The sequence below is a fragment of the Anastrepha obliqua genome, chromosome 1, assembly GCF_027943255.1.
Source record: "Anastrepha obliqua isolate idAnaObli1 chromosome 1, idAnaObli1_1.0, whole genome shotgun sequence".
Lineage (NCBI taxonomy): Eukaryota > Metazoa > Arthropoda > Insecta > Diptera > Tephritidae > Anastrepha > Anastrepha obliqua.
In genome coordinates, this window is record NC_072892.1 from 66,235,574 (window position 1) to 66,261,630 (window position 26,057).

Here is a 26,057-nt window from a genome sequence, read left to right on the forward strand (position 1 = left end):
TGACATCTAGATGTTAGTAGTGAGTCTTCCTAGACGACACGTTATTTTATGTCATCTTTGACTATATTCAAATAGACAAAAAAAAAATTTATTTATTTTTTTGTTTACGATTTTGCATGAGAAGCGATAGGTATACGAATTGTTTCCAATAAATCCGCATGAAGCTTCGAAATATGTAGACCTAGTGAAGCCCCAGGGTTTATAGAAAGAAATATATGGCATTAAATGTTGCTCTAATTTTTGAGTGGTTTAGATATTTTTAAGAAGACCGAGAATACATTGAAGTGGATTCAAGCCGGATGGCCTAGATGTTATTTTAAACTAAAACATGGAAAATTTAGATTCTTTCACTATTTTTATTCAAAGTACGCCTTGGAACAATTATATAGTATGTGAAGAATTGCATCATTCAAGTCTACAGGTAAAATCTGCCAAACAGTCGATTTATGAATGTCTAATTACTGCGAACGTCGAGATATCGGATATCGATGCTGAAGTTTGCTCAGCAACATTTTGAGCTACAGCAGCAATAGTCCCAACAGAACGTTCAGTTTTTGGTCTGCCACTCCTTTTTCTATACCCGATAGCACCACTTTCTTGAAATCTTTCACCACTTTGAAATGTCGACTCATTCGGATGATTATTTCCTCCAAAAAAATCACAAATTTTGCGTTATGTTGGTCTTAAAGATCGACCATTTTCATATTAAGTTTCAATAATTTTAAGGCATTGTTATATCGTATAAAATTGTAATAAATAATAAATAATAAATATATAAATGTAATGCGAACGTAGGCTATGATGGTCTAGCCGTACCTATTTGTTTACAGGAGTGAAAGGTGCTGCCTTCGAAAGAGAAAGAAGGCGTGACACTAAAGAGGTGGCGGTCGCTTGCCTTTGGCTCATGCATACTTTTTCTAAAGTACTGCCACTCTCGTTACTTAACTGTCACTCCTAGTGAGAGATGCAATTTTGAAGTGGCTACCATTCACAGTTTAAAATTTATACGATTTCTCGCTTCTCTAAAAAGTGATCCCAACATTTTTTGTCGCTCAGCTGTGCAATATTAAAAACCACTTTCTTAACTTCTACCTGTGTCAAAGATGTTGCGGGCATTGCTTGTTGAAAATGATTTTGAACAATACTGCAATCAGTAAAAAGAAGAGATAACCACCTACCATGAAACAGCTCACAAGAGTTGGCGTATCTCACAAGAGCTGACGGCTCTCTCTCGACACAAACGGATCTCACTCGACTATATAATATTTGATTAATAGGAAAATGCGTGAGGGGCCGTACAACAACAGCTGTAGAAGGTGCAGTCAAGAAAAATCGAAGTCTGTGTGAGCGTTCAAATCTGGGTGCTCTACGACATACAAATATAATACTGGCGAACTCTCGATGGTAAATATGAAACAATTGCAAAAAAAGAAAATAAACGGCATGGGCAGATTCATAGACAAATCAAGATGGGTTGACTAATAAAAATTAGTGGTTCTACAAGTGATGTATCAAAATGGCATCTTTGTGCTAATTGGGTCTGGGCTATGTCACTCAGGCAACACTTCCACCACCACGATCAATAGGAAAATGCAGAAAAACATTTTAAATTACGTAACTTTAATATTCGACAAAATTGTATTAGTTTGAAGCCGGTAAATGCACTTTGAAAATGGGCCGATTTTTAGGTTGGCGATTTCAACATTACCTACACTTGCTATGTACTCATTATTCCCCTTTTTTTAATTTTTTTATATATATTTTTTATTTCTAATTTTTTTTTTACAACTAGGAATCACTCGTCTGAAAAATGCGGTTCTGGATGAGTTCCTTCAAACTATAAAAACAAAGTGAAGTTTTTCGTTTTTCAAACAGCTTCAAAAAGGTAGCGCAGCTTACATTTTTACTCACCAATTTTTCGATATTCGAGAGCAGATTTCAGTACCAATTACCGTCTATTTCAGGAATAACAGCTACAATGTTTTCTCTGATAAAAAAAATTGTCATTCATACCTTTGCTGCCGACTTCTGCAGCTTGATTTTAATGGGGAGATGAGCATTTGTTATATTATACTTTATTCATCGACTGGTACTTGGTTTCCTAGACGGACTCGTACTTGGAGAACCAGGATGCATCAGATATTATAATTTTATGTAAAGTGCAGAATTCTCAAGTTTTAAGGATAAACGAATACGTTCCTCCTTTTTAGCACCCGTTGGCTTTCGAGGAGCACATCGAGCAACCATTAGGTTTAAAATTTTTCGTGTATCCAAGTAGATCCCTAAATGGTAATTGGATCCCTACTATGACAATCAAGTCTCAAATTCCTCAACATTCATTTCATGGATAAATCTGAAATCATCGTAGATTTTTTTACGTCATTAGTCGAGGATTTTGGACGTCCTTCACGTGACACGCCTACAAGGGGGAAAATGTAAATCTGAAATCTCGAAAGCCACTTAAGCAGTGATGCGTTCTCTCCATATGTTATTTAATACTCATGAAATATTTCCACAGGCTTGAGGTTATGCCAAAATCCGTAAATAATCGGAAAGCGAATCTGTTGCTATGATGACAAAGGAATTTCTACCGCCTCCTTCTCAGTAGCTTTGCAACTTGTCTCCATGCTGACTATTTGAAGAAAAACTTAAGTGAAATTGCGCAATAAAATGCCGAATCAGCTGAAATTTTTGTGTGTCTCAAAAAGTGTTCATAGTGTTTCCAACTAATCAATCTTTTGTTGGTTCCATCGTATTTGTTCGCATGCAAACTCTATCTACATATTTATCCACCTCCACTAAAGCCTGTGTTGAAGACTTGATTTTGGGGGCGTTAACCAACTTGGCGCCATTGCACTCAGCCAACAATTTCCATTCTAATTTAACTATGAGTGGCGGTTCATAAAGGATTCGCATACACTTTTCTATATGCACATGCGTTCATACATACATTTACACATATCTATGTATGTGATTGTTCGTTTTCACATATGTATGTATGTGTGCACCTACACAATTCACATAAATAAATTAGGTTATGTTTGTTTATCGGGGAATGGCTGAGCGCAAATTGGCTTAGAAGTTTATTCCCTATAACAAAGTAATTACAGCGAGATTCGCTGGGGCAAATACTTGAGTTCCATAGTTTGAAGTTACAATTGTATTTACCACAAAAACCTGCATACAAATCCATAAATGATTATCAGGCGCTAGTTAATCCAATTTAAGTTTGTTTTGTCCTATTTTGATTTACTTTCTTATTATGCGAGTGCCAAGTGCTTTTGTACAATATATCGCGAAAATAAGTTTCCACTGCGCCAGAGCGTTGATATTCAATTATCATTTTTGAAATGTTGCAAAACTTAGTTTGCCGTGAATTCTTTTCTGTTGGTTTACTGTGGCTAAACGCTTTGCTATTCTAAACCTTCGCGTGTATTGATATCTTTGAGTTTCTGCCTTTACAAAATCAAGTTGCTAAAGGAAGCATACTTTTGCTGTTTCTTTTTCAATAAATTCAGTGATGCAGTAAAATAAAAAATATATAAAATTGCTTTAACTTAGTAACGTTCAAGTGGCATTTTGCATTTTTATCAATAATTTTAAAAGTTAGCTAAGCAAAATTAAGTTTAATTTAAAAAAGAATAGGCATCTTAAGGCTGTAAGGCTATAATAGACCTGATGAGGGCATTCAAGAAGCAGATAAGGTCTGTGAAACGATCACTCATATTCCACAAAGAACAAACAAAAGAGTCTCAGAAGTAATTAAAACTGTTAACAGTTCAAATTTATTACTGCCAGTTACGAAAATTTATGCCCAATTGTCAAGTGAAGGTCTTGCAAGTCCTCGAACACAAACCATTTGTTGCGAATCGCTCGAAACTAAGAGAAAAGTCAGAATACTGCCTTCAAGGCAGACACGGGATACTTCCTGATGTCTTTTCAGCGACATCTCCACAAAGAGGCTACTATGTTTTTGGTTAAGGAATATGGTAGACGTTGGCTTGCTACCGTAGAAACCATCCCGGCAGGCACTTACTAGAGGCTGAGCTTCCTGACGCGTCAAGAGACATTACTTCAACTATACTGCCAAGATACAGGATCGAACAAAAATACAACTACTGAATCACACAGTTTACAGACAGGCATTAAATGAGTCTGGAGTTTCTTACCAGCTTCCTAAACTCCCGGATACTGCCATCTGTGTGCAACCATCCACCCATCGCAGACGATGAGCTTTGTGAGACTAGCGTTACTTTGGCATAATTACGTCCAGGATATTGTATTGTTAAGCTCCTACCTGCCCTGAATTGACCACGACATACTCAATATACGTCCGTGATGTGAAGGAACACCCTCTTAAACCCAACACCCCTCTTTCTTTGAACTCAACCTTTCGAAACAGCACGTTTCCTGGGCCTAGCGCTAGATAAGATGGGCGCAGGCGGCGGGTGACTACAGTGTACCGATCGGGCTTGATGAACTGCTACAACAACAAGAGCCATTAAGCTGAATATGAACAATCTATATTTGCAGGGTGTTCCATATAGTGTTTTTTTTTAATCATATGTTTTTTTGATAGCGACAGCTCTTTCCCCCTAGAAATCTAGATGAAAAATCAGTATCACATATACGTGGAAGCCGCCTTACGCTTGAACAGTATTGGGAAGTATTCCAAACTTATTTTTAAAGTGAATGCTGCGTAGACCAAATAGTGCGTGTATTGCAAATTACTCAAAATCATCTTTTTTGACGCAGCAAAACCGGCGAATATATATATAATATAATATATTATATATAATTGGCGCTTACACCCTTTTTGGGTGTTTGGCCGAGCTCCTCCTCCTATTTGTGGTGTGCGTCTTGATGTTGTTCCACAAATGGAGGGACCTACAGTTTCAAGCCGACTCCGAACGGCAGATATTTTTATGAGGAGCTTTTTCATGGCAGAAATACACTCGGAGGTTTGCCATTGCCTGCCGAGGAGCGACCGCTATTAGACAAATGTTTTTCTTAATTTTGGTGTTTCACCGAGATTCGAACAACGTTCTCTGGTGTATTGCACGTAATATTCAACATGCTAATGCATTGCCAGAGAGTGACAGTTTGGTGCAGTTTTTGGAGCCGGTGGCATCATTGGCCCAACTTTCTTTAAAAATGCTGCTGGCAACGCTGTTTCGGTCGACGGTGAGCGCTACGGAGGCATGATAAACTTTTTTTTTTTTTTGCGGGAAGTTGAAGACACGGACGTGAAGGATCTTTGATTCCAGCAGGATGACGCACCACGCATACCACACCCATGGCTCATGCTACATGCCATCTCGACCAACTCAAAGCTGCGATTTGACACCGTTAGGCTTTGTTTTTATGAAGAACTGATATTATGCGAACAGTCTATTAATGATTCAGGCGCATACCGAGGAAGCCATTCGTGAGATAAAGCCAAAAACCGTCACTAAGGTCTGGGAAATTGGATTAAATGGGTGCTCTATTGCAAAACCAGCTCGGGCAGCCACATGGTAATGGTTGTACGGGTTAGACTAAGGCCTTTATGTACTGCGACCTGTGCGCCGCGAAGTGTTTAATTTTAATTATTTAGTATTGCAAGGAATCGAACCAGCTCCTTGGAAGGGAGCACTTGTAAATATTCATTTTCTAGTAGATACGAGCCCAGGATTCCGTGTCTCCTGGGACCTAATGCTGCACAATTGGTGATTAAGTGTTGCATGGACTCCTCTCCATCGCAGCAGAATCTTCGTAAACTAGTACTAGATAGTCCTATTGTATTGAAATGTTTATTGCAAGCAAAGTGGTCTACAGAGTAATCTGACGCGCTTTTGGTCTAGGGTTAGAGCAGATTTCGCTCTCTTGGTATTAAAATTCTGGAACTTTTTGGAGTGATTAAGAACGTTTGTGCCGTTTGAGTATTGCCTGGTTTTTATTTGGATCCAGTTTTTGAATTTCTGTTTTAGGTTGTTTTTGTTAAAGCCGAAAAATGGGGAAATCAGGAGACCTGATTAAAAGACGTCAATTTGTGGAGTGCATTGCTACCCTCTATAAGGACTGAATTGAATTGAACTTAAAGCTATTTAAGGATTGGGGTTTGATTGACTGTATGAAAGTGTTTTAATTTTTACTTGTTGATCCTCTTTGGATACGATTGCCATTATTTACATTGTGGCGAAAAGCTCCGAATAGAAAATTGTAGTAGCTGAACTTAGATTTAAGGATTTGTATGCTCTAGGCCCCACTATTCCTGCTCCTACCTCCTGGAGCGGTTTGGAACCATCTGTATATCATTTTTGCGAGTCATCTTGAATTTGAACTGTTGCAACTCATATTGCAGAGCAAGAATGAAGGAAAGAGAGGTGTCGGGCGTAAGTAGTTTTCTTGGTTGAGGAACATAAGGCAATGGACCAGTATACAACGTATGGGTCCCCTCTTGGAACCGCGAATTATTTTCAAATATTGTTCAAAATTTGTATTAAAAAAAATTAAAAAAAAAACCTTTAAATTGTATAATTGCTTACATTTGACTACGAATAGCAAATAAAGAAGAAGATAAATATATCAGAGGAACGGTAATAATAACAAGAGCATTGCCTTATGTGAATGATCTATCTGAATTGAATATTCTGATCCCCACACCACCTAACCGATAAGTTTTTATCGTGTTTCTGAGCTATGCTGAAAATTTCGAGTATCAGCTCGTCGTAAAATGAGATAAAAATCGCTTGAAGTTTTAGTGCATTTCAAATATTAAGCAATGATACTAAATGATTTTCACTATTAAATGCGATTATCAAAACACTTAGAATTGACACCAGATTAAAAAAAATCAAATGCCTATGATAAACTAAAAGCTACTGCTTCGTAAAAAATATTTCTTCACATAATGACCAACCCGGGCCTAATACTCGTGCATACGTGTCTATATTAATGCAAAAACAAAAATACAGCTAAAAATTCAACCTTATTTTTTCACTCGTGGCATGACCTCAAAATGCAAATTTTCCAAACAACTGCTTTTTCACATGCACACTCCGCATATCTGTATGTGTGTAAGTACGTTCATCCATGCACGTGTTTGTGCTCGTATATATGTATGAATGTGCATGGGAACAAATATTTGAGAAAGGCCATTTCAAATGACATCCGCTATTGCACACCCACTATTACATGGCACAGTTCCACCAACCTTTTATTTATTTTCCCTATTATATGCAATTAGTTGCATGTCCTTTTAATGAGCTAAATCGCTTTATAAATATGGGGTCGCAAGCCTTTTGTTTATGGCTTTCCGTTAGTGATGTGTAGTTGTGGTCCTTTAGATTTGACCCCCTTTTGAATAATTCTCTGAAATGGATTCCTCAAGCGTTTAAATTTTGTTTAAGTATAAAAATTGATCGCAAAATAATAGTATTAGTTATAATAATACTGTACTTGTTGTTATTGCAACAATACAAAATTGATTTCTCAAATTGTTGAGAAATGCTGTTGGATAAATTGATAAATTGTAGATCCGGGGAGTTCCAGTGATATATACATAAGACTGTCATATTAACCAGAGGAGATGCCATTTTCACCCAGCTCGATTCACAATTAAGAACTAACAGAACAGATAGAGACAACGCACATAGAGACAACGATGCCACTCAGACCACAAAATGGGTCCGTTGTCTATTATCTACGAATGTGCTTTAGCGATTATGCTTTACTTACGGTGTCATATCGGCAATATAGCTGACAATCCCTGGTACTGATGTAGTATAACATCTTTACCAAAATGATGTTTGGTACCAACGGTACTCAAGAAAAGAGAAATCTGTTCTTCGTTAAGTACGAGGGTCATTTGAAAAGTTCGTGCAAAGTTAGAGAGATGGCACTACTGGCACTTATCGAGGTTATGTTTAGTTAGTAACATTTCTTGGAAGAACACACACTAAGTTTCAGCCAGATCGATATATTTCTTTGTGCTTGGCATTCGATTGAATCAAGGAAGTCGATTGATTTTCCATTTACATCACGACAACGCACCAGCTCACGCCTCAGCAGTTGTTGTCGCAAAATTAATGAAAATGGGGTCCAACTCGTTTCACTTCTTCCTATTCTCAATACGTGGCAGCCTCGGGTCCCTCGGACTACGATTTGGTTACCAATTTGAAGAAATGGCTGGTGGGAAAAAGATTTTATTCAAACGGCGAGGTCATTGCCGAAACGAATGGCTAGTTTTCAGACTTGGACAAATCCTATTATTCGGAAGGGATCAACAAACTAAACTAAAACAGGAGGTAGGTAGGCTAGACGGCAAGAGTAGCACGGGTACACTACAAGTAGCAGTAGACTACTACCCGCGAAAAATTACAAAACTTAAAAGATGAAGAAAGCACTAAATCAGTGCAATAACAAAGATAGTTTTCCAAGCTTTTGATACAGCCGTTGATGTTGTTGTGGTTGTTGTAGCATCATAAACATTACCCATACACGTATGGAAAATGCTGTTGAAGTGAAAGTTCTTGTTCAGCTATAAATCCGGGATGTTCCGGTAACCGGTTCCGTTAGCACCGACAGCCGTGGGAACGCAAATCTTAGCTCAAAATGGCCGCCATAGCCGAAGACTTTTATTTATTTATTTATTTCTTCTCTTAATATACATTTATTTCAAAACACAGTTCTAAAGCTGTACAAACATTTAATTAAAGTTAGAATTATGACTATTAAGCAGCTGGGAAAAGAATCGACACAAATAGTTGATTGCAATGCCACTATTTGGTCGGGCTGGATTCGAAGTCCAGTGTGGACACAGAATATAGGACAAATTACAAACAAGCTGGGTAAACATGTAACAAATTATATACTCGCCTATTAAATGGAGAGATATATAGTACAATTGAAAGGAGAGACATATGGTACAACCTTACCGAACTGAGTTGTGCCACCCTGGGCTCGCAACCTATCTTTTGTTTGCCTGTTACTTTTCTTCTAAACCAGAGATTGCCGGATGAGGTGAGACATTGGTTACAGACACAGAATTTTTTCCTATTCATCTGCTACGCTGTTACCTGGCACACCGTTATAGCCAGGCCTCCGCATAAAAGGTTTTTTTTATATTATTAAGCAGCTGATTTGAAGCGAGTCTACATTCAATCTCTGTTTTTGATGAATGTTTTGAATACTGTAGCGGTCCGGCAGTTATAAACAAAAGTTTACCGTATACTTTCACGAATGTATCTCATAACTTTATTTATGATCTTGTTTTTAGCCAAAACTGCAGAACTACAGCACATTCCCAGGGGTAAATATTCTTCGTGGGAAGAAACCCTTTTCAAAAACTAAAAATTGTATTGCATTAGATTGATTGGGCATCTAATGAAATTCACACTACACTTGGCTAATCAAAGCTTGAGTATCTACATTTTTTCTAAAGATGTTGAATAGTAATGATAAAGAATTTCAGATGTGCTTCGTTATAAATGTCATCGCAGGGATGACAGAAAAAGAGTTCTATAGTAGAAGAAGTAGAAGAACAAAGCAAAGCAGACCTCTAATAAATTCGAAAAAATATGTTCATACCAAAAAATTTCAGCTGGGCATCGAGATAAATGCCATCGCTGCGACGATATTAGCTTTCTTGCGCACTAACCCGTTCGAGATTTTCGTTTTCAGTGATCCACAGTAAAATCGCCTTCTTAAAATGTTTGTGGCACAATTTGTCCAAATGTCTCTTTTAATGAACTTTCGTTACACATAATTTGAGAAAGGATCAAAAATTCCCATTTAGGTAGGAGATAGAGGTTTAAAATGTACAGGGTCCGGCACTTGAAGAGTAACCAACTTCAGACTGCTCGCACAGCTGCTGCACGGGCATCAGTTGCCTGTTAGTTGGCTAAATGTTTGTTTACAAGCGAGCGGAAGCATTTTGCCGAGAGTAAACGCGAAAAAATGGATTTCAAGCGTAATAGTGTGATTGCATTATATTTGGGAAATCACAACCAGCGATTGTTCGGAAGCTCAAGCACCTTGAAGTAAATAAAATTTTTGTTTATTGCACTCGTTACAATGATACTGACAGTATCGCGAAACATCATGGAGGTGGTCATCAAAAGACTGCAACGTCACGTGAAATAGTTCAAAAAGTGAAGAAGTGACTTGAGCGAAATCTCCAACGAAATGCCAATCAAATGGCGAAAGAATTGAAAATATCTGACCGTAGCATCCACCGCATACTGAAAAATGATCTCAAAGTTAAGTCAAGGTCCAAAAAGCGCAAAATCTCACATTAAAGCAGCAACAAGTCAGACTTAAGAGAGCGAAGAAGTTCCTTCGCTTGGCCGAAAGCGGTAAATTTCCGAACATTGTGTTTTCTGTCGAGAAGATTTTTCAAATTGACCAATTCGTAAACTCCTGAAACGATATGGTTTTATTTGACCGACCGTTCATACGAGAATTTGTGTCATCGATTGGCTACCAGGAGGCAACGCTCGCCACTGTTAATGGTTTGGGCCGCTGTAACCGCAGATATGCGCTCTCCAATCGCTTTCATCGAGCCTGGCGTCAGGAAAATGCGAAATATTATCGGGAAAGTATTCTAGAGGTTGTTTTGAAGCGGTGGGCAGACGAACATTTCGGTTGCAGACCATGGTCGTTTCAACAGGACTCGGCAACACAAAGCTCGAGTAAACCAAGAATGGCAAAACAACAACATTCCGAACTTCATAACGTCCACACAATAGCTCTCAAATTCACCAGACGGGAATCCGATGGATTATTCTCTTTGGGTCATTTTGGAGAGCAAGGTCCGAACTAAAAATTCACCAGTCTCGAGGCGATGAAAAAAGTCGTTGTACGCGAGTGGACCAAAATACCCGCAAGTCACTTTCGGGCAGCTTGCGATTCGTTTCTGGACCGCCTCAATATCGAACAAAAGTAAATTGATTTGTAATGATAATTTTTGATAATTTTGTATTATTTTCACACATTTTTTACTTTGAAAAATTTTTAAAACTTTAAGCCTTCGTAAGCAAAAAAAATTCAGGCCCTCTGAACTAGTACGGTTTTAGGCAAAGTTGGCCACGGAAATATCATTTTTCTTAACTTTTAGCATTTGTTCGTGTTGAGTAGCATTTTAGTAAAATTGGGACTTTCCGAATACGCGCCACCGGACGATGTCAGGGCGGGTATTTCAATGGTGTCATATTCCTTTCCTAACTTTCAAACAAAAAAAAATGTTTATTAAAATTTCAAATATAGTTGTTGTGTTGTTACATAGTTTTTTGGAGCAATGCTACTAAAGTAGCAGTATTGGCCGGTCTTAAATCCAGTTCGTTTAGGTAGCGTAGAAATGCCTTGGTTTATGTAAATACGCCGCTCATTATTGGAAAACCCTATATTACTAGATATATGTCTGTGTATACTCGTGTGTGTATACTGTGTATACTTTTCGGCCGGCGTAGCCGAATGGGTTGGTGCGTGACTACCGTTCGAAATTCACAGAGAGAACGTAGGTTCGAATCTCGGAGAAACACCAAATAAGGAAAAAAAATTTCTAATAGCGGTCACCCCTCGGCAGCCAATGGCAAACCTCCGAGTGTATTTCTGCCATGAAAAGGCTCCTCATAAAAATATCTGCAGTTCGGAGTCGGCTTGAAACTGTAGGTCCCTCCATTTGTGGAACAACATCAAAACACACACCACAAATAGGAGGAGGAGCTCGGCCAAACACCCAAAAAGGGTGTACGCGCCAATTATATAATATATATATACTCGTATATGTAAATATAACCAAGTTTTCTTGACTGTTTAACGGCCAGTGGAATACATGTGGCCTGGTGTTAACGTGAATAGTCTTTACAATTGAGTTACTATAATAAATTTTCTATAGCAGAAAAAAAGTTCGCAAAGAAAATTTTAATGCTTAATTCACGTATATTTGTATGCACTTTTGTTTAAATGAAAATATGTATGTACATAAACAACATTAATTTAACAAGCGATTGCTTTTGCGCACGTAGGCGTATGATGAACCTGAATTCACAGAAAACATGGGTATCAAGCATTTGCAGCGGCTAAGAGTATCTGTGATTGATATTTTCGTTTTGTTTACTCATCATTTCACGCAAATAAGTTAAATTTTACTCTCTTTCATACATTCCACTCTTTCAAAAATCGCTCGTGTGCTCAACGGCTAGCTGTTATCTGCGTATGTATTTACTTATATGTATGGTATGTGATGCGATCATTTTCTCTATTATTATTCACTTCGATTTTGATAAGACTTAGCTATGCGTTTATGACGACACAATTCACTGCAGTTGCCGCTGATTTGACAAATTTTATTAGTATGTGTCGGTCTTGTTACTTTTAAGAAATGTGCATTCGGTGATTTTATGCCGGTTTTCGTTTCACTAGCGCCACGCGCTACCAGTTGATGGCAATGCGTTTAGTGCAGTGAGCCGGCGACTACAAAAATATTGACGCAAAGTAAATAATTTGAACATGAATTGAAGAAAATTGTATATAAAGTACATATTGACATACAGGGTGGCCCATAGAGCATTTGGAATTTGATCTATACACATTTTTCACTTTGACAGCTATCTGAAATTTTGTCAAGACATTCGGTGGCCCTAAGGTCCATCCCCTAACTACGTTGCTTAAACCACTTAGATCTTTTTAAGAAGTTGCCTAGTCCCTCCAGTGAAACATTTTGAACTCAGGTCCTCAAAGAAATTATCGCCAAGATATTTGGCACGGCTTCTTCGACTCAATTTCTTCTTTATCTCCACAGCTCCTGCAGAATTCATTGTGAGGTACACCCATTCTATTGGCTAGAGTGCTATTAGTAAAGTGGCCCGTAGTAGTAGTTCATCTGTTGACTCCAAGCAGACATTTTGTCCTCTTAATATTCAGTTTTGGCCAGAGCGCGTTGCATACCCTGCAGATAGTAGTCAGAGACCATCTTCTATTTTTTTCAGCGATTACGCTCAAGTTAGTCGCGGTGTACAGTTCGTTTAAAGGAACGCTTATGTCCTTTCCAATTCGCAGAAGGTCAAGCTCAGAGTCTTTCCTTGCACACTCATCCGCTCTTTCATTTCCCTCCACTCCAGAGTGGACGGAGACCCAAAAAAGTGTTGTGTTGTTGGATAAGCGAGAGCGCTGAGGTCAGTGCCTTTATTGCTGCTTGACTATCAACAAAAATGGTAAGGATTGGCGGAGATAAGTCTATAGATCTGGAAGTCCAATGGTTAGATTGGAGAAAATTATTAAATATTAAAATCGAATATCGAAAATGTAAAATCGAATAATCAGCCGCGGTGCTGATGTCAATTAGCCGACTATTATTTAAGAGGGCATAGGGTAAGCAGAAGGGGGGTTGAGTATTTACCCTCCAAGGTCTTGGTATAAAGCCCAGGGCTATGCAGCTAGCATAGATAGGACTTAACGGCATGATACCTCCGCAGATTTCTGCAGTTCAGCAGGTATGACGCCATCAAGACCAGGTGACTTGAAGGGCCTGCAGGAGCCAATAGCCCAAGCCAAGGCGCTTATCCAGCAGCCAGCTCCGGTACCGCAGACAGATTGGTGTGCTTTCCAGGATGGTGCTACTAGATACTGGATTCGTCGGAAAATGAGCGTCGAGAAGTAACTTTAGCGAGCTAATCGCCCAACGTCCCGATTCGTTCCTCAGGTATCCTAAGGGAACGGAGCTCCTTTTGGGTATTCGTCTAAACCTCGAAGACTTATAGATTCCTAGCCCTACCTTATACAGTTCCCATCCTGAGGGAGACTTCATTCTTAAAAAGGTGTCTGCACGAAGTTCCAAGCTCAGAAAACTCAGCTGTCCACCAAGGCGGTTTTTCCTTCCTAGGGAGCGTTCTAAGCAGGCATGAGTGTTCAAGAGCCTTATTACAAGCTGAAGTGAAGATCTCCACCAGATCATCGATCGCTCCCTCCGAGAGATCTAGATTTTGCCTTGGTGCTTCGGGGAGTACCTTCAGCAGATTTCTGCTATATGTATCCCAGTCAGTTCTTCTCAGATTCCTGTAAGATGATCTTTTCGGACACATTTCAGTGAGAGAGAATTGAATATATCTATGGGCCGAAAAGGAGTGGGTATTAAGAATCCTCCAGTCGGAGATTCGGTGTAACAATGAGAAGGAGGCCAGAGTGAGATCGAGGCACTGGATGCGGAATAAAAGTGGGACGTTGTCCCTGTTGCAAATAAACAAGTTCTCGTGTAAAATAAAATCGAAAAGTGGCTCACCTCTCGCATTTATGTTGGAACTTCTCCAACAGGTGTGGTTAGAGTGTGCGTCCGTCTCGACAATAATGCTGGTTTTCCTGCTCCTCTCTTCAGCCAGCGCTTCCCTCAGCATCATCGGAGGTGGCTCCACCTCGTTCTCATGCGCCATATAGGCCGACATCATCCAAAGCTTTCCGGCAGGGCCCTCCAGGCTCACAATCACAATGTCTTCATTGCTGAAGTTGGGCTAAATAAATGCATTAAGTTGCTTCCTTGTTCAAGGTTGCCGGTTTTGTTAACAATTCAACAAAAAGCTGTGATGCAGTATTTTGCAGATATTTCTTAAATTGATTACAGAGTTGGTATAAAATTATTGTAGGATCGTTGAAATAAATGTATCGACGCTCCACCCTGTATCTACTCGTATATATGATCGTTCTTGCTTTATGGCTTTCGCATTTCCCTTCTTTACTTTGTCGGTCCTCGTTTTTTTAAGGGGGAACGCAACTGTGAAAATTCAAAAAATTGGTTTTTTTGCATAAATTGTTAGTATAAGCACTCAAGAAAATTGGTAAAAATTTTAAAACGAAATTCGCTTTATTCCCGATTCTACGTGCACTCAAGTGAGCGCCCGTCGGTTCGGCCCCGTAGCGCTTACGATACGATGCTTTCTTTCAATCGCGTTTTTCTCGAAACGACTTTTTTTGATACGGTGGCAACGATTTCGCGAATACTAATGAACCGATTTTAATTTTCTTTTTTTTTCAAAATTTTTGCTATCGCATTGGTACGTAGCCGATTTTAAAAATTTTGAAAATAACTATTTTTTTTGGGCCTGTTGAAAATCAAAAAAATGGTGAAAAACACACATCGAAATTCAAATCACCAGCATTTTGTCAAAAACAAAAAACAGCTACGTACAACGAGAGCCACTATTGTGTAGATTAATAAAATTGGTTTTTGGATTTCGGATGATTATTCATTGCTATATCGCTGCCACGAGATGACGTCAATTTTTTTTAACTCGTTGCGTTTATTTACATACATTTGCCAAGTTTCAATATTTTATAATAAAAATTTATATCAACATGGTTTAATACATATAAAATAAATTGCTTTTGGTCCGATCCTTGAGTAATCATTCCTACTTACAAAAAAAATCCCCAAAAATCGACTATTTTTTTACCCTTCACAGTGGCGTTCCCCCGTAAATAATTTTACTGTTCTTCGTAGGGTTTTTACTGCATATGTATGCATGTACTTTATTATATAAAAATGTATAAAAAAATTGAGCTTGAAAATTGAAAATGTGCATAACAAATCAATTTGCTCAATTTACATTGCCTGCGAACACGAAAAGCTGCGTCATCGCCAGCTATCGTCAATGCACTTCAATTAAGTTAAGTGTAAATGGAAATAAATATATAAATCAAATGCAAATACATGTAAGGTTTTTGAAATAGCAAGCGAATGGCATTTCTTTTTAAATATTTTTCATTTTCTGACAGTAACTGGAATATAATAAAAAATTTATAAATAAATCCCCTAATTATTCTTCCAATGATCACGTGTTGCCCGCACGATCAGTAAGTGTGCATATGTATGTATACATGTACACACATACATAAGAAAATTGTTGTAAATTCGGTGTGGTACGAGAAAATGGTACGTGAAAATATTTGCCAAAATTCTAATTTTACTTTCAGTGACCTCAGTTGAAGTCCATTTGTCTCTCTGTCTCTTTGTATGGCATAAAAAGGAAAAAGGGAATAAAATATGTATAATAAAATGATATCAAATGAAAGATTCACATACATACGTACATATGTATAAGCTTACACCTATTATTCCTACAGATATACATACTTTTTAGCCTGAAATTCGTGCGCTCGGGCCAAGTGAACTTTGAGATACAGAAAACAAATACAATGCTATTGATGGAGTTTTTATTTCTTTTTTTTATAATTTTAGTAACAGAAATATATAGCTTTAAGTTAATTCATTGAATATAGATTGCATTTTTATTAATAAGTTCTTGATCGGTTTATGGAAATAAGTTTGAAGCAGGTGAACTTTGTTAAAAGCAGGCATAAAATTATTTTCGAATAAAATTAGGCGAAAATAAGCAAAACTTAATAAAATTCAATAATTCAATTCAAAACTCAATAAAATGGCCAACATTTTAACATTATTGGCATGTATGTATGTTTTATTTTAAAGTATTTTGTGTTCAAAAATAATATACAATATTTCCTCTGCTTATCTCACCTCTATCCTATGAAGCCTATCCGTCCGCTCAAATATGTTAGCATTTTTTTTAGCCAAAATCTCGCTAATTGCGCTCGTCGGCCAAAACATAATGCTCATTAGTCAGCAAAGAACAGTAGTTTGGCGTACCCTGAAAAAAAGTCCAAGAAGTCAATTGAAGGCACAGTTTTGAGGTGATTTGTTCACTAAAACTTCAAGATCCATTTAACTCTTCGGCAATTGATATTGTCTCGAGTAACCACATAGGCGGTAACGTTGGCTCCATCTCCATCAAGGAAAATAGTGTAGACTGATAATGCTTCCAGCTTGCACATCCCACAAACAGTATACTTTTTCGGTATGCAATGGGGTCCACAGTGTTTTGTGAGGTTTACTGGCAAACCAGTACTGGGCTTATTTTATTTTTATCGACCAGGCAGAGCCAAGATTGCCTGAAGATGACTTCCAGTTGAGATCGAAACGTGAACAAATAAATAATCGGACAGGTTTTGTAATTTACTTCCGAGTGAATTTTAATGCAATTTCCAGAAAATTGAGTTACAGAACTCGACCCAATAGCCATAACTTAATTTCTTGTTTTATTGTGAAACAGGTCATTGACCACACAAAATAAAAATATGAGAACTCTGAGAAATATGAAAATTTTTACTATTTGCTTCATTTTATTTAATTTTTTATTTGATTGAATTAATTTTTTTATTTTATTTGTATTTAATTATTTTATTTTATTAATTTTTTATTTAATTATTATATTTTTATTTTATTTCTTTGATTATTTAGTTTATTTTTATTTAATTTAATTTATTTTGTTTTTATTTTTGTTTAACTCTAATTATATAATTTTTTTTTATTTTAACTTTTATTTTATTTTATTTTATTTTATTTTATTTTATTTTATTTTATTTAAAAACATTACTTTAATTTTTATTTTATTCAGTTATTTTCTTTTTGTCTTATTTTTATTTTTTTAACTAATTTTTTTCTTTTATTTTTTTATTTGTATTTTATTTAGTTAATTTTCCTATCTTTTAATTAATTTTTATATTTAAATTAATCCTTTTTTGTTTTATTTTTTATATTATATTTGTCTTTTGTATATTACTGGTTCAAATATTACTTATACTGTATTTATATTTTTTTATTTTAATCAATTAATTTAAATTCAATTTCTTTTATTTTTAATTTTTTGTATATCATCTTTTATATTTTATTTATATCTTAATTAATGTTTATTTTAATTTATTTATATTTATATTATCTTTTATATTTTACTTGGATTTTTTATATTTTATTTATATTTTGATTAATATTTATTTTTATTTTTATCAATTTTTATGTTATTTCTTATATTAAATTTATATCTTATTAAGATTTTTTTATTTTAAATAATTCATTTTTCATTTTTTTTTTTGTATCATCTTTTATATTTATTTTAATTATTTCATTTGGATTTTATGTTTTTATATCATCTTTAATATTTATTTGTAGTTTTTATATTCATTTTTTATTTTGTTTTTAATTACTTAATTGATATTTTATTTTTTTATATTATTTTTTATATTTTATTTATATTTTTATATACTAATGTATATAATTTATTAGATTTTATTAATTTATTATTTTTTATATTTAATTTTTTTTTATGCTATCTTTTATATATTGTATCTTTTAAATATTGTATTTTTTTATTTTAATTAATTTTTTTTTATATTATACTATTTTTTTATATTATTTTTTATTTATTATTTTTTTACACTCTTTTCTGTTTTTTTATATTAGCTTTTTATACAATATTTTATTTTATTTTTATTTTTTTGATTTTAATTAATTACTTTTTATTTTATATTTGTATATTATTTTTTATACATCATATTTTTTATATTATCTTTTTAATGTTTTTAATTAATTAACTGTTATTTTATTTTTTTATATTATTTTTTATGCAATATATTATTTATATTTCATTTCTATTTCTATTTTGTATATTTTATTTGTATTTTGTTATATTCTATTCTATTTATATTTTTCTTTTAGTTCTATTTTTTATATTTTGTTCTTTTTCTTATTTTTCTATTATTTTCTTTAAATTTGCTTTTAAATTTGTTTACGTCTCCACACCTTTGTTTACATAATGGAACGTCGCAGTTATTTGGCATTAGCAATTGGCAACAAATCACTCATTGTTGCGGTGGACAAATCATTAGCCGCTAGCCGCTGAGCGGCACGATCAATTTTTTTTTAATTGTGTGCGTAAGCATTACAAAAATGTGAGATAATGAGAAATATACTGGCAGCGATATCGGTGCTGAGAGAGTAATCGATAGGTACGCTAATCCCGTAGTGGCGGCGAAGCTGTATTAGATCATCGTTGATTTTTTTTTATTTTCTCGACGATTACATAAAGATTTGCATTTTGGAAGAGCGCCAATGGAGATTTTTGGCCCATTTTTGACTGATTTTAATATATTTTTTTTAAATATTCGTAAATGATTTTGGAAGATATTGTCTAGGCCCGAGTTAATATTTTTTTTCATTATATCAAAACACACCCTTGAATAGGGGTACTTTTATGAAAAGTTCAGATAAAGATTAAAAACAAAAAATTGATGTTATCAAATTCAGCTTTTTCCGCTTAGCCCTAACCAACGGTAATACACCATAGCAAGTACTTAGATTTCCAGCCCCCCTAAAGGGGTGAAATCATCCCCCAAATACCTAAATAATTAAAAAATTAATTTTTTGTCAAGGACAAACCTAGAATATACACAGACAAAATTTCAAAAAATGTATATATACGTTTTTGAGGTTCCTGAACACGGATTCGTTGGCCGTTTTCTCCGGCTGGAACAAGTGTCCATATGTTGTTGTTGTCGCAGCATAAACGTTCTCCATATTATTGCGGGGAATGCTGCTGGAGTGCAGTCCCTTTCCAGGTCATTCCGGTAAAGTAGAACCGACTGTCGTTGTACGGAGTGTTCATATGTGAAAAATCACCCATTTTATCGATTAAACCTTCCAATACCTTTACTACAATTCGCTCACACGTCGAAGCGTTCTTTAACTTCTACATGAAAATATTTGGAAATAAATCTTTGCATATTATTTTCGAAAAATTCTAGCCCGGTTAAGTATCCCCAATACTTATAAGGGTCACGCTGAGGGCCGCGCTGAAAATTAAAAAAAAAAGAAATGCAGTAAAGTTTGGGCGAATACTCGTTTGGCCTCTGCATTTGAAACAGGTAAAAAAAGGCTAATGAGAGGCTAATAAAATAGTTTAGCGATAAAGTTCGCAATAGTATTAAAAAAATTTGAAAACCTGCGATTGCATTCAATGAATCCCGAAATCGCGTGACCAACATTCAGCGCTCATATTAACATCTCCAGCGAGTAGATTTGTTGTCGCTCATATCCACTTTTGAAAAGTGCACGTTCGTGCCACCAATTGAGCGACCGTCAAGCCAATCGACCCAGCCAGCCGTGTGAACAGCTGTTGAAGAGACGGCGTTGACGCGATCACTTTGTATAATTCACAAATGTACGGCAAGATTCAGTTGAAAAATTAACAATTTACGGTTAAGATGCTAGTCCGGTACGCTCCCCTAGCAGTCCAATAGCAGGCGTGACGATAAACGAAAAAATTAAAAATATGAATTGTAACTAAAATATCATTGCGCGCATAGAAGTGAAACTCAAACTTGTGGAATTTTTTTTATAATAAATACATAATATAGATAAATACGATCCATGGGCGATCACTAAACGCTGAGACGGTAGCGTTTGTGACATTCAGATGTGCAACGGTAGTTTTAATTACATTAAGCGGCATTTTGTGATTTTAAATAAGAAAAGTGTGCGTACGTGGATTGGTGGGTAAAAGTGGAGGGTGCTGAGGCATTGAAATTGCGTGCGTGTGCGTTTTGTGAAAACTTATTTTCAGTGATCTTTGAATAAGAAAAAGTAAGATAAAAAAAATTTAATTGCCACAGAAGCCAATAAAATAGTTCTTTGAAAAACTAGTGACCTACAAACAACTCAAAAATTTACGAAAAAATATTCCACTTAGTATTTTATTTAAAGAATCGTGTACCGCGCCACTTCATTGGTGGTGTGATCGATAGTGTGGTTGAACGCCAAAACTCTGCACATACACAGAGAAGCAATTTAATTGACAGATGTTCGATGAAATGCGTGTACTTGTGGCTTGCAACGCATCAGTTTGAGTTTGTGATGCAACCGATCGTAATTGCTCGAACGATCACGAATCGATCTTGAATTAGTTAATTAGAAACGCAGCATGGAAAAATGTGTCTACTGAGAAAATAAGAGCAAAAATTGTGATCAAAGCCATTGTGATATTAAATGAATAGAAAATAAAAAAAATTAAAAAAAATATATTTTCGCAAATAAATATAAGGCAAAAAGTAAAGCAACAGCAAATGAATACAGTGAAAGTTTAAAAGAAGCACACAATTTTTGTCAACAACTCGGATGTGAATCAAAACCAATAGGCTGAGTTTTTGAAAATTCAATGGTAAATGCAAGGTGCTGCTCAAAAATTATGTTTTATACAGATAGGCAATAAAAAGCGTTTCTATAAAATAAAACAAAATTAAAATTTTTTGTTTTATAATTATAAAAAAATTTAAGCAAGTGATTAACCCTCAATAGCCGTTCCTTTTCACCGGGGCGCAGGTTGTCTTTTTCGCTTCCGTCAATAAGTGCAAACAATTTTAGGTCAATATGTTCACGGTGCCTTGTCATCGTGACACGATTCTCACCACATCGCTCAGCGATGCCTCAGCATTGAACAAAAGCCGTACCGTACGTAAATAAATCAAGTATATTTAAAAATAAATGGTGTTTTGTTGCTGACTGCATTTGCAAGTGACATTGAAAGTGTTCTGTGTTTGAAAAATTTTAGAATAAACGAAAAAACAAACCCAAAAACTAATAAATATCCTCTTTACAGAAACAAAATTATTTCTGCATGTTGTGCATGAGCTTGTCGACTGATCTAAATTACTAATAAAAATTTTCGTACTCATGCAATTAACGATGAATACTTTTTTTTACATTATCAAGGTGGCACAAAATTAATCAGCCTATCGGAAGATTTATAATTTTGACAAATGACGTAAACAGACAAGTAATCAAGCGCGTAAAGGTCAAAATAAAGATTCATTCCCATCACTCAAAATTATTGTTTTTACAATATTTAGTAAAAAAAAATGTTCAAAAACAAAATTGTTTAATGTAATTAATAATTAATTTGCTCCACCTTGTACTTGTATAAGTAATCCAAAATATAAATGATGAATTACTTAGAATTTTTCTGCAAAATATATACTGACTTCGTTGAAATGCGATTAACATTTACAATTGGAAAATTATGCCAATTCTTAAAAATAATCCTTAATTTTTTTTTAAATAAAATTAAACTAAAATAATTCTTAAATTTTTTTTAATCAAAATTTTTAAACGCTTATACATAAAATAATAATCGGTATGGCTTGGATAAGTTCGTAAATTTTCCCCCGTACATCACAAAACTGTGGTCATACTCGTAAATCTCGCTAATTTATTATGTTTTCTCCATCTCATTTTATTTCTTTCTCAAAGTTGCAAACCGACTTGATATGACTTCCAAGTCAGCTTTGATTTGAATTATTCATTCTCTGTTGTAATGCTACATCTACCTACGGCTACATGAGGGCTACATCACGTTCTGCATTTCAAATTCCCTTAGCGTGTGAACTTCTTTTGCGGCCCCACCGTTTATATTGCGGTTACAACTACGTTTCCACTACTGTGCTACTACTCTACTCCTACTACTACTTCTACTGTTGTCCATTTCCCCTCCTTCCGCATTAGGCCTCAACAATTCTTCTGTATCTAACTCTGTTCGGCACCTCTTTGCATATGTCGTTCCATGTGTATCGCGCTCCGGCTTACTTCTTTACGCCTCTTCTTCGCCACGTATTTGCTGGTGCTCCGGCAGATCTGCTACCCTGCCGGTTCCATATAAGTGTTTGTCTTGATACATACCTGTTGGCCTGACTTAAAATGTGCCCTATCCATTTCGATTTTCTGGTTTTGATTCCGTTAGCTACAACCTCTTGATGAGTCCGGATCCATATCAATTCGTTGGAAATGCGGTTTGGCCACCAGATTTTCAGTATTCTTCACAAGCATTTGCTAACGAAGACATGCTTCTTGTTCTCGATTGCCCTTAAATGCTTCCAAGTTTCACATCCATAGTATAAAAGGAATTCTAAGCATGTAAACGAGCTCACGCATTTAACTACTTCTAAAAAAATAGATTTCCCCAAACTAATATCAATTATTTAGCCTAATGTAAATGGCTTTGAACAGTTGTTCGATTATTTTTCAACTTCTGAGTGATTGAATAAGTACACACAGGCCCGTTCGTCTTGACGACCTCCATAATTTTATGAACATTTTCTAAATTTGGTCTACCAGAACCGAATCGTTGGAATCAGCGTTTCGATATTGTAAAGAATCCATAGAGTAGGTTGCCGAGACAAATACTCGAAAATTCGACGGTTGTGGTACCATACAGGGAGGAAAACAGAAGGGAAATAATGAAGCAGGTGGAAAAAGGAATAAGCGGCTTTGGATTAGAGGATGACGACCTACACTGGCTAATTACGTTCGTATTAACTGCTTCAAGTTACTGATGAATTTCACCAGGTGTGCGATATTTAAAAATCGAGCCCATAAGCAGGCACAAATATATTTGAGCGCATGCTCTGAATTTTCATCTAATACTAGAAAAAAATGTAAAATTATAAAAAAATAATTACAAAATTTTTAAATGCTACTAGGTAATACTCGTAATATCGAACATTCTCTTGTCTCTAATTTTATTCGAAAACACTGCAACACACAGCCATTGGCTTTACTAAACACAAAACTTTCATTGAGTTTTGTGACAGCGACAGTTGACGTATGGTGAAAATAATTCAGAAGTTGTGGATAATATCAGATTGTTAACCGGCTTCAGCGAATTTGAAAGAACCAGCTGATTTTCTGACGTAACAAGAAATTTGACGGTAGTCTGTCTACGACAGAACTGAGTTTATGTTGGATATAAAATCATTTATATGAAAAATCCACACAGCTAATGCTCACATTACGTCATTGCCTTCTGAAAAACGACTAATTGGAAGAGCGTAAGAATACGTTTAAAATCAGCGGGTACAATTCAGGTGCCGAATCCGCTATGATGTAGCTGCCGAAGTTACTCTTACAATTTTGCTTCGCACGGTCAAACCTTGCAATCTATCATTCTTAAGTTGGCATCTATTTGCTAAATGTTCTGTTTGCTTTTTCAAAATTTATCACATAATCTCAATGGATTAGGTACTACTCGGCATAGTCTCACTATCTTCATTAGTTGTCGGACTTTGACTTTTTCAAGCAAGTTGTTACTGATACCAAATAAATTCTATATTTTGTTTTTAATTGTGGGTGGAAAATACCCCACGCCTAAGACGCATCCCAAATATTTACTCTCCGATTGTTCGAGTCAAATTCATAGCTGCCGTCGATTTCCGCATAATAAAATATAATGATTTTAAATTAACAGAGTGTCCACAGTCAGCTATGCACACAATTTTCTAATCAACTATTTATTTACATACAAAATGGGAAAATAAATATTTACAACAAAATCAATAAGCACCGTTAAAAGCATACCAATTCTAAGTGCTTACATAAGCAAGTAGAAACTGACTGGCCATGCGGAACAAGGTAGCGATTTTTTAAACAGCAAAAAAAGTGAATAATAATAACAAATTAAAGAAATTAAAAAATAACAAACAAATAATGGAAAGCAGAAAAACAGAGAGTTAAAATATTATATTTACTTGCATATGTGCATATGTAGAAAGCAAACATGTACTTTTGTTGTTGTTGTTATTCCAATAAAAAGTCCAATTGATTTGCGCGAAGACGTTAAAGTGGATCAAAGGCAAACGCACAATTAAACAACAACAAATTGATGTTCAGCAAGCTAAACAAATCGCCTTCAGTAGCAATTGCACCAAAGCGTGTGAGAAGATGATATGTAAAAAATACTCTACGAAGAATTTGTGGAAAATCGCTTAAAAATATTTACGTTTTTTTTGAACATCTACATATACATATATTCACATGCGTACATGTGTACTTGTATTCATATAAACATATGCGCATACACGCTATTTTGGTAAAAAAAAATTAAAACATAGCAAACAAACAAAGGCCTTTTAAAAATTCTCAGACTTCTTGCTTACTTTGTTTCTTTTTGTTTTTTGCCTGACGTCAAATACGAATATAAATTTCAATAATTGTTTTTGCTCATTTGTATATGTATGTATATATGTACCCTGTAAAAAATTCGATTAGTCCGGGACATGCCCGGAATTCGTCGCAAAGACGCATGCGACTACTGCCACTTTAGATCTTTTGCGATGAATTGTTCCCTTTCGTTTAAGCATATCCGATGAAGAGACTAATTGTACTCTTTTGTATCCGAACGGGTATAAAGGGGTTAGGGGTAGTCAGAGGCCCGAAAAAATTATGATTTTCAATAATTGTTGGTTGCTAGTCAATTGCTTTATTTTACAAAATAAATCATGTTTCGACTTGACTTTGGCAAAAATCCAAAAAAAAAAATTAATAATTGTAAAAGTTATCGCTTTAGGTGTGGAGCTCGTTTCTCCAGAAGTCCCTTGCGGTGATATTCGGACAAAAGAAATTAGTTTTATTACTAGATTATTAGATAATCTTGTGCCTGATCGAAGCTTTTTTATTTTCAAAATTAACAATATGGCGGCCTCAGGAAATATTTTCCAAATTTTCGAGAAAAAACCCACAATTAATTGTTTAAAAACAAAACGAAATTTTTGAAAAAAAATCCTTCGATCAGGTACGAGTTTTTTTTTATGTTTTTCAAAAGCAGTATCAATTTTATTGAGATTCACTAAGCGGTTTTTAACTTACAGTGATCACCAGTTCATTCTTCTTCTTCTTAATTGGCGCGATAACCGCTTACGCGATTTTGGCCGAGCTTAATAAAGCGCGCCAGTCGTTTCTTTCTCGTGCTAACCGGCGCCAATTGGACACACCAAGTGAAGCCAAGTCCTTCTCTACCTGATCTTTCCAACGCAGAGGAGGCCTTCCTCTTCCTCTGCTACCACCAGCTGGTACCGCATCGAATACTTTCAAAGCCGGAGCGTTTGTATCCATTCGGACGACATGACCCAGCCAATGAAGCCGCTGGATCTTTATTCGCTGCGCTATGTCTATGTCGTCGTAAAGCTCATACAGCTCATCGTTCCATCGTCTGCGATATTCGCCGCTGCCAACGTACAAAGGTCCAAAAATCTTACGCAGAATCTTTCTCTCGAACACTCCAAGCGTCGCTTCATCGGATGTTGTCATCGTCCAAGCTTCTGCGCCATACGTCAGGACGGGCATGATGAGAGTCTTGTAGAGTGTTAGTTTTGTTCATCGAGAGAGGACTTTACTGCTCAGTTGCCTACTT

The 26,057-nt window shown here is 35.7% G+C and overlaps 1 protein-coding gene across 5 annotated transcripts in view; it reads left to right on the top strand.

Annotated features, from left to right (window-relative positions):
* Positions 1 to 26,057, top strand: part of LOC129244416 (TBC1 domain family member 1) — a 125,679-nt gene that overhangs the window by 61,745 nt on the left and 37,877 nt on the right. Inside the window, exon 1 of one of the 5 annotated variants that reach the window (XM_054882055.1) lies at positions 20,086 to 21,038. The exons of 2 other annotated variants lie outside the window; for them this stretch is intronic. In XM_054882055.1, the coding sequence (XP_054738030.1) occupies positions 21,036 to 21,038 (3 nt within the window). In that variant the 5' untranslated portion in view covers positions 20,086 to 21,035. Of the gene's footprint in view, positions 1 to 20,085; positions 21,039 to 21,181; positions 21,329 to 26,057 lie in introns of those variants that run through there. 2 more of the 5 variants (XM_054882064.1, XM_054882048.1) reach the window with 2 other exon arrangements.